Source organism: Seriola lalandi, unplaced genomic scaffold, assembly GCF_002814215.2.
Source record: "Seriola lalandi dorsalis isolate HSWRI2012SDOR001 ecotype SW California unplaced genomic scaffold, Sedor1 jcf7180002054519, whole genome shotgun sequence".
Taxonomy (NCBI): Eukaryota; Metazoa; Chordata; class Actinopteri; order Carangiformes; family Carangidae; genus Seriola; species Seriola lalandi.
This window is the reverse complement of record NW_019525072.1, coordinates 2,422,189-2,434,439: the sequence shown is the minus strand read 5'-3', so window position 1 is coordinate 2,434,439 and position 12,251 is coordinate 2,422,189. Positions and strand designations below refer to the sequence as shown.

The 12,251-nt window shown below is 40.6% G+C and overlaps 1 protein-coding gene across 2 annotated transcripts in view; it reads right to left on the bottom strand.

The window, feature by feature from the left end:
- Positions 1-3,208: 3,208 nt before the first annotated feature.
- LOC111660588 (polycomb protein suz12-B-like) overlaps positions 3,209-12,251 on the bottom strand; it is a 14,167-nt gene continuing 5,124 nt past the window's right edge. The window contains exons 4-16 of one of the 2 annotated variants that reach the window (XM_023413940.2): positions 12,142-12,210; positions 11,627-11,676; positions 11,437-11,522; positions 11,038-11,284; positions 10,517-10,619; positions 10,280-10,385; positions 9,938-10,112; positions 9,712-9,800; positions 9,017-9,160; positions 8,180-8,337; positions 7,874-8,072; positions 7,385-7,458; positions 3,209-6,641 (exon numbers count right to left, since the gene is read on the bottom strand). In XM_023413940.2, coding sequence (XP_023269708.1) covers positions 6,197-6,641; positions 7,385-7,458; positions 7,874-8,072; positions 8,180-8,337; positions 9,017-9,160; positions 9,712-9,800; positions 9,938-10,112; positions 10,280-10,385; positions 10,517-10,619; positions 11,038-11,284; positions 11,437-11,522; positions 11,627-11,676; positions 12,142-12,210 — 1,945 coding nt within the window. In that variant the 3' untranslated portion in view covers positions 3,209-6,196. Of the gene's footprint in view, positions 6,642-7,378; positions 7,459-7,873; positions 8,073-8,179; positions 8,338-9,016; positions 9,161-9,711; positions 9,801-9,937; positions 10,113-10,279; positions 10,386-10,516; positions 10,620-11,037; positions 11,285-11,436; positions 11,523-11,626; positions 11,677-12,141; positions 12,211-12,251 lie in introns of both variants that reach the window. The other variant, XM_023413939.2, reaches the window with a different exon arrangement.

The window sequence follows — 12,251 nt, the reverse complement described above, 5'->3', positions numbered from 1 at the left end:
TAATCTTGTTTTATGCTGCTGTCAAGGACCGAAAATGTGATATGATAATAAAAAGCTGTATTGCAGTATTGATTTTCCATCATACTTTCATCTTTTGGCCAGTACGATAGTCAAACAGGTGTTAAAAACATCTTTTTAATTTAAGTCTGAAGTCTACAGAAACCCTGCAAACATCTCTTTGCGCTGAGAGAACAGGTTCTCTTTTGTTTCTCATATTTTCTCTGATAGTGTCTTTCTTTTTTTTTTATTTTTCACGGCTTTAGTTAGTTTAGCATTGTCACAAGCACAAAGCAGTGTGACCCACCTGACGTCTGAGCCAATCAGAAGCTTGAGAAATGTCTGGAAAGAGGCGCATTTAGCAGGTTTGACTGTAGCAGAGGCTGGAAAATTGTGCAAAGCAAAAATTGTGAAAGCAAAAACACAATAACAGGCACTTCTGAAAAGTGTCGTTCACCCAGAGCGGCTCAGCTATCTATTATTTTTATTACGTTTGTTGTTATTTCCAGCCTGTTATCTTTGGATGGTGGTTGAAGTATTTTGTTATCTCAACACAAGGAAATGTTTTCTTCTTTTTTTTTTAAAAAAACAAAATTTACTCATTACCATCTCGAGATAACGTCTCCTCTTCTCTCCTGAGACGCCTCTTTGTCTCCAGGCTGAGAGAAACAACTTGTACTGATGAAATGAAAGAGGACAGAACCTCATTACCATCTCGAGATAACGTCTCCTCTTCTCTCCTGAGACGCCTCTTTGTCTCCAGGCTGAGAGAAACAACTTGTACTGATGAAATGAAAGAGGACAGAACATGAAGCACACAAGCCTTTTTATATCTCTGAGATAAAGACACGCATTGAGACAATGTTAGAACTGAATCATTATCTGTAGTTTGATCAAAAGACACAGTTGTGAAGTGGAGCAGACTGTGGACAGATGGGGGCGCTCCAGGCCGTAGAATTTAACTTTGTTTTTGGTTGAACTGTTGCTTTAAAATAATCAAAGCTGTTACTCTGAATCATCTACACTTTAGCTTTTTTTTGCATTGACAATCCTAACAGTATTCACACCTGCCATTTGAATGGGAGGATGAGAGTTTGAATTATAAGGAGCACAAATATGAGAGATGGTTACTGATGATTGCTGCTCCGACAGCCTCGTTCAGTCCAGTTTACAAGGTCTGACTCGTTACTGTGTGAGGCTGCTGTTTAACCAGGGTGGGATTAATGTGAGGATACGATTTAACCTCTTTTGTGTCAGTGTTGATCAAAGATGTTGTTTAGAAAGACGTGTTTTGACCTGTAAAAAGCAGAAAAACATGGCCGCTCTTCCTGTGGTCTTTAATTAATTTTGTGGATCCTGTAAACTATTTTAATTGTGTATAACGAGCTGCAACTAACCATTACTTTTATGAGTCGATTAATCATTTTGTCTCTCAAATGACAGAAAATAATGAAACATGTCTGTTACAGTTTAAAACCAAATGTTCAGTTGACTGAGAGAATCTCTGGATTTGATTCTTACTGATTCTTACCGATAGATTTTCTGTTAAACCAACTTATAATCAGCTTCCATCAATTGCTGCCATGTGAAGAGTCTGAACAATAGAAAAATGACATCAGAAAAATATTTTTTTTTAACTGGAAATATTTCCTCCTGTTTTGTTGTGAGGCGGCTCTGCGCTGCCACACAGGATCAGACTGGTTTAAAAATCTAAATCTCACTCTGGGACAAGAAGGTTTCCCTTTATGGCAATCCACCATAGTTCATGAATCTATCTGTTTCTCTCTGTCTGTGTTGGTTTTATTCTGTTATTGTTCCTTCTCTTGTTGTTACCTCCACCTCCACCAAGCTGTGTCTTTTGTTCTCGACATGACTCCTGTTCTTCTAAGGTGTTTTCACGACACTCCGGTTTTTCATGTGCAGATTTTAAAATAAGAATAGACATTGGTGGATGCTTGTCCAACACACATCATGGACTGTTGTTGTTGTTAACATAGGAAGGTGTCGTTGGACGTATTCACTAAATATCACAGATACAGTTGAAAGTTTTTTTTGTTGTTGTCCAGCTCCGTTTCAGCCAACACGTCTTCTCCAACCAGCGTTCTTCGGAGATGTTTCCTTTATTTTTCTGCTGATCTGAAGTCAGTGTTTTGTCTTGGATGGGTCCAGCTGATGGTACAGATTTCCTGAAACCAGTGAACACAACCTCACAGTACCTTCTTCTCATCTGAGGGAGGAAAAACTGATAGACCGAACCACATTGAAGCAATAGTTTGTGTTTGACAGTCAAAACAGTGACATCTGCTGGTCAAAGAGTTGCATTTGTTTTCACTGCTGTCATCCTTGTTATTTTGTTCAATAAAGATCATATCATGTAAACTGTTGTTTGTATAGAGTCTGTGGTTGTACTTTTAAATAATCTGCAGGTCTTGAAAAGCTTTGAATTCAATTCCTTCAAAAAACAAGGCCTTAAAATGTCTTGAATTTCATTACAAAGGTGTTGAATATTTTTTCTTGCCTGCTGTAGAGATGTTTAACATTAGTTCTAACTTTCTGCTGTCAGGAGACTGCCGATGGAAACTCATCCGCTCATAATGTACAAAAAAAAACAACTTACCGTTTAATTGGTCAATCCATTCATCAATGTTCTGCAGCGTTTCTGGGTCGGGACGTTGAGGCATTATGAGATAATGGACACCTGAGCATAGACAAGTATGATGTACACTACACCAGCTACAGTGTCGCTCTCTTTATTACATTATTTTAATAACTTATGTCAGTGTGCGTTACATTATACACTGCTTGTTTTAATGCTTAATAAAAATAACTATGCTGACTATTTATTTAATGACATGCTATGGATGTATCAGTGGGAGGAGAATGTTACCATGTAAGTTTTATTAATATTAAGAATGTAATGTCAAAATCTTATCCAGTCCAAGAAACTCAGCTGTATGTATTTAAGCTTCCTCTCATTGTAAGGCAGCATTTTATGTTTTTATTAAATTCTTTTAATCGTCTGACTTTATCATGGTAGAGGCAGCGCGAGTGATCTTTGGTATGTTCAAGCCTGTTATCGATAACACGTCTTCCTTCTGTTTTGAAAGGTCAAAACTGTGTCCATTAATCTGGTACAAGTGTCTGGTATGTGCACATAATGCATTTTGTATGGTTTGTTTGCACGTGTAATCAAAGAAAGGGACCACGTGGCTGACCATTGTACAAAATCGTTCTTTTAATAGAAAACCATTCTGACTCAGCTGGTTTTACATTATTGTTGAAGAAAAATCTTGTTTTCTTGACATGGCTCCTCTCATCTTGTGCAAAATGCTGCTGGTCTCATGTGAATGAACAGAAAACCCTTAAAAAGCAACAGTGGGCTGTACTGAAAACAAAAAGTGCTCTGCACGTCACTCAGAACTGTCACATATGAACCCAAACAGCTCTGAAAACCCGCAGCAGACCAGATATCTGCGTGCCGGATTCGTCACCATCAGGCTCCTGACTGATGTAAAGCTTTGAAAGAGCGGGGCCGCAACATGAGAAGTCACACATAAATCCAACTATTCCCATCAAACCTCTAAATATTTCTGTATCAGTGCCAGTCCCAACAGCTGCTCACATCTTGAGGCTCATACTGCATATAATGCGATCAAAGTGGAGCAGTAAAACTTAAATTGTAACGCAACACCAGCATCTGGACTGATGTGCTTTCAAACTTCTGAACATTTGAAGGCAGCGATGTCAGGTCAGATACTTCAGGGACACAGCCTGAATCTGCTTTGAAGAAATCGCTTCCTTTTTTTTTTTTTTTTCAAAAAAGCAAGAAATATTTTCACAGGATACGCGAAACACAGAGAAATCTGCAGCAAATTCATCCCCTTTGGTCTGTAAACTAAGAAACTAACAAAAACCTCCCAGATGGTGTTCAGGTTTCCAAACAACCATATTCAAAAGCTAATTTATTACACATAGTTTCAGAGTCTTATGTACATAGAACAGGTGCAGAAACAACGGAGGAGGAAAAAAAATCAAAAACCAGCTGCGAAATGACATAAAAAAAATATAAAGGATAACTTGTCATCTCCAGTTCATGTTGGTGCTTTTACCTGTGGCATCAATCACTTATTTTCATTAGTGATCATTTAGTTAATTAGTAATTTAGTCAATAAAATAAAAGAGATGCAAGTCAGTTCTCAGAGCTCTTTTTTTGGGAGCAACAGTCTAAACACACAAAAGGATAAAGTTGATAATAAGCAGCAACTTCTCTCATTAAAGAAATTGGAACCAGCACCGGGACAAAAGGTTTAAATGTGTAACCTCTAACTGTTTAGACAATCTATGCTTCTTGATTTCAGCTTTACAGAGACAAAAATAAACAAGTGTCCGACACGACGACGGACTTAAAGGACACACTGACGCCCGTGTTGTGTCCAGTTTTTGCAAAAAGGTGGCTGCATTTCTCAGAGCACCCGTGAACAAGTTGAGCATTGTTGACCCCTCGAAACCAATTCAGGTTTGAATTGTGGATCTCACAGGAGGCAGCGCATGAAGTGGGACAGTTTACTGTCCGTTTGTTGTCCGGTGCTCAGCAGAGCGGAGCTGCACGATGAGGAGCACTGGAGGAGAACAGTCCTGTTCTGTTTGAAAAAGCAGCAATTGTGAGTTCTGGCAGTGTTACTTGTTTTCCAGCAAGTGTTCATGAGGAATAAAAACGAGCTAGCACCAGTAGGAGACTGCTGGAAACTGTGCTGGAAGTATGTGTACGTGCACTCAGGTGTCCCAGTTCTGGTCTGGTTTTTGGTGAATCCTGCTGATTTTTTTCTGCATGTGTAAACGGCGCTATCCCAGTTACAAGAACTCAGATGAGCCCTCAAACTGGAGTATTATACATAGTAGTATACAACTTATAAACATCTGATCCAGGACACAGCTGTCTGAGCAGGCTTATACTCAACTTTAGTACTTAGAAAAATACAATAAAAATCAATATACACTGGTATCAGATGATGGAAAATGAAGGGCCAGTAATGAGTGTGAAACTGCGGCAGAGTTCAGACTGTCAACTGTTGACTCTGTCCAGAGATGACATCTGATCCAAGACCGAGAGACCTCATTAGAGGCCTGGAGGCCTGATCAGACACCTGTGACGCCAACATGCATGTACACACACTATGATAAATGAAAACCTTTGGTGGAGCTGAGAGTGTCTGGAAGGTCACCGATTGGTGCGTCACTCTAAGGAATACAAAAAATGCAAAAGTACGGAGTGAGCACAAAATGAATCAAAATAGGTCGTCAAACTACAGGTCAAGATGTGAGAATTTGCAGAGGCAGATTTGAAAATGTACATTAAGTTCAAGGAGCGACAGAGGATAACATCTGGAGTGTGGTTGATGTTTTGAGCCCAAGAGAAAAACTGCATCTATAGATCTAAGTGAGCAGAAAATAAACAATCATCAGCTTTTACAGTTTCTTTTTTTTTTGTAAACACTGAAACATAAACAATCTCATGAGTGTTTCCTGTTAAAAACTTGGAAACTTTGAACTGAAAATCCCAAATTTGCGCAAAAGTCTTGTTATATTCTTTATTTTTCTGTCATCAAATCCCTAAAAGACCCAATCCAACAATTAATGTTTCCTACTAACAACAGTATTGTGAGTGTATCAAAGCCTGACATACATTTCTGTCCCTCAAACACCGTCCCTCTGCCCCAAATACTCACTACAGCACCAAGTGTGTATTAATCCACCACTGAAAATATAGAAGATCGCAGCCTTATTCTTTAAATCTAAAAATGTGTTCCTACAGATCCAGACCGAAGGCTTAGTTTATTTTGTGCTCGCTTCATAGTTTTGTCTGGAAATAATGCAGCACCACTGTATTTCTGACAAATGAGAAAATAATTATGATTCAAAGCTTCAAGTTTTCTGAACTCCTCACCTTCATGTGTAATGTAATGATAAACACCTCTGAAGTGCATCTTCAGTTTAAACGTGTGAAAAATGAAGGACTTTCATGATTAAAAGTTCAGCCGTTACCGGTGTAACCTGCCCTTGAAATCATAATCCCTGCAGTAACCTGTGTGTGCTTTAACACCTGTTTGTCTGTCGCCTTTTTTGTTGATTCTGGTTTGTAGCTTCGATTTTTCCAAACTCATGTCCTGTTTGGGATCTTTGTGGCTCTCTGATCGAGCTGTCAGTTTAAAACCGAACCAGAGCCGCAGAGTTTCTGCTTGCTGAACATTCGCTCTGTCACAGCTCCTCCTCTCTCCTGCTGCTGCTGGGTTCCATTCTCCAGGCAGCTGTTGCTCATCTCATCACTATAGGGTTTATACTCGGATAGATCAGGATCTGGATCCGGCTCTGGCTGGGACTCCACGGCCGTCTCCCAGTCCTCCTCTTCCTCTTCTTCCTCCTCCTCGTCCTCTTCCCTGTCTTTCTCTCTCTGAGCGACCTGGCTCTGGATGAGGCGGAGTCGGGCCATAGCCTGGTCGATGGTCAGCGTGGTGACCAGGTTGAAGTCGTGCATGCTGATGAGGTGCAGCAGGAAGTTGCGACAGAGGTTGTGTTTTACGATGTAGGAGCCGTGGTGTTCGGCAAACAGCAGGCAGGCCTCGTTCATCTGGTTGTCTGCTATGAAGCTGGAAGGAGGACAGAGGAGTCAGTAAACTGGCTGCAACCAAAAAAACATCAAAGACTCTTTTTCAAATGCATCATTAACCATGTTTACATGCACAAAAGAGGCCAGATTACTGTGAGAAAACCAGGTTACAATTCGTTAGTGTGATTACTGTCAAATCTAAATTTATAATTAGACATTTCTAAAGAAATCAGGCCAAGACAGACAGTGTAAATGAACCATCGATCGAGCAAGACCTTAGATTTCGGGTTCTGATTGCTAGTACGGTTTTGGATCCAGTTCCCAGACGGTGAAACACCTGGATTTGTTAAACTCCTGCACTAATGAATCTCTTATCAAACCATATATTTCTCCTCCCTCTCTTTTATTAGCAAAAAGCAAAAGAACATGCACTGCTGCTGTCACTGGTTCAATCAGCTGTAGCTAATTAACATTAATTCAGTACCAAACCAAATGAAAAGTTTGGTTGCTGCAGCAGCTGGCTATATTCAACCAAAGATTGTTTGTGAGTGAACAGACGCATCACTCTGCAGCGTGTCTGTAGGAGCAACAGTGAACTGTGTAGTTCTGTAGTGACTCTGCCTCTCGGCCAACTAAAGTCCAGTTGTTCTTATTTTAGTCTTTTGTTACTTGCAAATTAAGAGAAAAGCCCAAACAAGATTTCTTAAGTGGATTTGCTACTGGTTATGAATTAAAATGATAAAATGCTACTGAACCCCATCACTCCTTCATACTCACCCGTACTTCATGGCGTGCAGGTTCCACAGCTTCATGATTTCCTTCTCCCCCTCGTTGACGTCAGTGAACTCCTCGATTTGCTGCAGACAGAGCAAAGAACTCAGACTTTAGACAGATTCACGGTGTCTTCAGGTTTCCCCAGGTTAAATTTAAAACTCCTTAAACTGTGTAAAGTTTAAGTGCAGATACCCTGACCATTATAGTGAGGAAAACTCTCTCTCTTTCAAAAGTAAACTTAAGCAACAGAAATGCAGGAGCAGAACAGCTTCAGCTTCAGCATGACAAGTGTTTGTAGCTGCGCATCATAACTAAGTCAGCTCCTTCAGCATCACAGCGTTGCCAGTTTTCACACTTTTGTCTTGGAACAGAAGCAGCGCCATTGTTTCTCTGGACAACCCTGAAGAAATAGTTAACAAAAACTGTCCACACTGTGGTCTGTGGGACACAGGCTCCCCCTCCTCACAAATCCCAACTTATCCCATGGCTGTAACTGACCTTGACAGTTTTCTCTTTGAGCCAGTCAGGGTCCCTCTCATCCTCGCTGTCCACCTCCATCTCCTGAGGCCGCAGCGGCACGCAGCTGTCACTGTGGAAGTAGAGGCGGTTGTGTCCGCTAATGTATGTCCTCTGCTGCTCTCGATCAGCGTCCTCCAACTCCAGAAACTCAGACAGACTTGGCTTCGTCCTCTGGGGTCTGGATAGAGAACGGAAAGAAAACAGTGGGTTAACCTTGCAATGACAGGAAATAAATCTGCAGGAAAGCTACATAATTGAAGTTAAAAGTAAATAAATCAGTGGTACCTGCAGACGAGAATATGGGTGACGGCGGTCCTCTTGACGGGGCCGTTCCTACTGAAGGCGAAGCCCGGCTGGCTGTGGATGTCCTGAGGGTTTCCTGCATACGAACCATCGTAACACTCGTTGATAGAGACCTCGATCTTTGCTCCTTTAGGATGCGGCTGCCAAAGATCATGGAGAAATGTGAGGGAATAAAAAAAAAAAGACATTAAAGTCAGTGGAATCTAGACAGTTTCTAACATCTCTAACTCTTTAAGAGTCAAACTACAATGTTACAACAAGAGTCTTCACATGTTGATGAAGAATAGTCTGCCATTAAGCCTTTTATCAATATTCTCCCCAATGTTTCTACTTCTAAAATGTATTATCTCTTTTTTTATTACAGTATTTTATCCTATTTTTTCCTTCCATCGTTTGATTTTTGTACTTTAAATTGCCTACTTTAACTTGAAAAAGAAAAAAAAAATTTAAGACATTTTTAATTTGTTTTGAAAAGTGTCATGTAAATGAAATTTGTTGCTGTTGTTGTTTGATATGATGCCAATCAGCACAGTACCAATCAGTAAATAAACACACACTTCCTATAAGACACTTTACCATGCATGTTAAAATCTGTCCCAGTCTTTTGTAGTCAACATATCAAGTCCTGTAACATTTAAAAGAGTAAGTAGATAAAAGAGAAAAGTAATTTTCCATTTTATCAGAACTATTCAGCTACTGATTCACGTTCTATGTTTTTAAAACTATAGTTGTGCTTTGATTTACTTCATTTATCAGGAATAAAAAAAAAAAACAAAACAAAACAAACAAAAGAAAAAAAACAGTGCGAGTCTGTCTCACCACATAGTTGAAAATGAAGCGGGAGTGGGACAGTTTGAGGTGTTTGAGCAGACTGTAGAGCTTCCTGCAGTTGAGGGTACACCAGGGACAGTGGAGGTCGTCTCTGGCCTCCGTCTGCTGCCGAGTGTTGTGGTTGTACTGGAACTGGAGAAATAAAAAAAGACACATATAAAATTAACCTGATCCGAGTTGTTCTTCGCTGAATGAAACCAGGCTGAGATGCTGAGAAAAATCACTCCAATGGTATTAAGTCAAATGCATATCAGACTAAAACTTGACAATATTGGGGGGAAAAATTACACTGCACTATGATTACCACTAGCAGTAATGATGCTCATACAAGGAGCTAACAGACAGTATCTCTTACTCTCAAGTTTAACATGATTCGGTATGTTTCAAACAAACTACATCAAACAAATGACCAGTGTGTAGTAATAAAATGGATCTATTGGCAGCAATGGAATATAATACTCATCATTATGTTTTCATTAGTTTATAATCACCCGAAACTAAGAATCGTGGTGTTTTCGTTAAGAGGTTAAGGGTCATTTAGCCTGAATGTTCTGACCTCTGACCTCGGTGTTCAAACTAATGTCTGGTGATCTGTACTTGATGTTGATCTTAACTCTGTGATAAGATCAAACATAGACTCTAGCAGGTAAAGGTACGCTGTGCAGACATCAGGGGAGACTGACCTGGTAGAGGATGCGGAGCTTTTGTCTGGGCTCAGCTGAGATTTGTTCTCTTCTGGTTTGCACATCAGTGTTGATGGATTCTTTAAGAGCTGCAGCACAGAATATAAATACAGGATCAGTTGCATCTAATAAAGCTAATCAACTGTTTCACCACTGAGCAACTAATAATATACAGTATACACCGAAACAGATGGTGTTGGTGTTTGTGTTGCTGTGTCATGCTCACCCAGTGTGTGTGTGGCTCTCAGGGTGCTGGTTCTGGTGTCCTGGTTGGTCTCAGAGTTGCGAGTGGCCAGAGGTTTAGCCACGGGTGCAGTGGAGCAATCGGACGAATCACTGGTCCAGCGCAGGGAGAACTGCAGGGTGGGACCCTGGGAAAAACTCTCAAATGGAGGTAGACGCTACAAATAGAAAGCGGATGGTTTTTAGACAGACGCAAGCTTAAAGTTCAGATATTACAGAAGGTCTCACACAAAATCATGCATGTAAACTTATACCTCACATGGAAATACCTTTTGTGTGGAGCTTTGTTATTTCTACTTGACACGTTTTTCTAACACACACACACCTTTCCGTCCAGGATGGTCTCCCAGGTCGCCCTCTTCTTACTGACAGGACACTCCTCCATCTCTTGCATAGACACTTCATACTCTCCATCTAACAGCTGCAGACGTCTGCACACAAATACACACCATCATTTTCTCACTTCTTGTTCCTGCTTCACAGTGAATATCTCAACACGTTTTCCTGTGTGTCAGAACAGTTTATAAGTGTCAGACTGTGTGTGTGTGTGTGTGTGTTTCACCTGTTTTTATCAAAGACCGTCATCTGAGCTACAAATGTGGTTTCTCCCTCCTCCCTGAGAGAGGAGCTCCTCCTCTTCCTGTTTGCCACTTCCTCTGTAAAATCTGAAACAGACACATAATGACATGCACCTCTTCTCCATCACACAGAGATGATAAACATATTTGGTATATATTTGGTATAATGTGAAAAAGACTTAAGACTTTTTTTTCAACCAACATGAGCCAAAGGTTTCAGTTTAACCATTAATGAAGTAATGTAGTTGGCAACTCAAACAAGTTGCTGTATCCAGTTGAAACAGGAAGTGAGAGATAGTGTGGGTACTAACTTTACAGCTCACTATTGGTCTCTCCTCCAAATAGGTTTGCTTAACCTAGTTTTTCTTGCCCTGTCAAACTTTTTCTTCTTTTTTCCCATTCACTGTAATCCATGTTGAAATAAACCAGGACAATCCTTTAAAAGATGATCAGATATCAGTAATCGTCTGTGTGGCATACTGTTTTGTTGGAAGCCTTTGCTGACCTCTGTGTTGGTGACTCTCTCCGTTGGTCAGGCCGTTGATCTGTGTTCGGGGGCATCCAGGCCGCGATACTCTGAAGAGTAATGAGTAAGACTTGACCATGTGAGAGTTGCTGGGTTCAAACTCGCTACTGGGGACCAGCAGGGAGGGGAAGGAGCCCGGCTTGGCCTGGACTCCAGCGCTCGTGTCTGGGTTCAGAGGAACCTGCTTCTTCCCTGTCGGGACCTGCTTCACTGGACAGCTTACATCCTGGACAGCAGAGGGAAAGAAGTGTCAGATGTATTTCACTGACATCTAAAAAATGATATGAAAGTTAAATATGCCCATCCTTTAAAAAGACAAAAGCAATCTAAAATTTTCATGTGAGTAGTGATGAAGTAGCACATGATCATCACACACACCTTCCTCTTCTTGTGGCAGACTTTGACCAGCAGCACCTCCAGCGACACAGAGTTCTGCTCATTCTCACAATCCTGAGAAGGCTTCCCTGAACACGACAACACAAACCAGGACAAAAGACTTCCTGTTAGTCACACTGAATCAGAGGAAAGACTTTATCTGAAAATGCCAAAGGAAGAAGGACAAACTTACCAGCTTTGTGGAAGAAACCAGTAAAGGTGAGCTGCAGATTGGAGGCCAAGCTGTGGGAAAACAGAAGAAATGTTTCCTTCAAATCTTTTAAACCGGTGGCGATATATTTTGTCTTTCTGTCTTCATTAGAGGCACGCTGTTTTGATGTTGAGTGCTTGTGCTGTTTGTGAAGCATGATTTATATGGCAGAAAATAGTGATTGAAACTACAAACACCTTTGCTGATATATTCAAGTTTCCCATATTTAGAATACAGTCTTACTTTGACAAGCTGGTGACAGACTATTGAATATCCTTTGAAAAAATTGTGCAGCTTTGACAGAGGTACTGAATGTGTCCACAGTTTTAGCAATTTGTGAAATTCGAGGTCATTACACATATTCATTCCCTGCAGAGTTGTATTTTGTTAAGGTCAAAAAGCTTCCGAAACAATCTGGAGAAACATCTTTAACAACAACAACAACAACAACAACAACAACAACAACGTCAGTGGGTCATGGAGGACTGAGTGTTTACCTGTGAGTCTCCTGTTCATCCCTCATCTTTTCCACTTTGAACAGTAGATTGTCGACCTTGAAGCTTTTCCTGTACATGCAGACAAACAGCTGTGGTTAGCAACTATACAA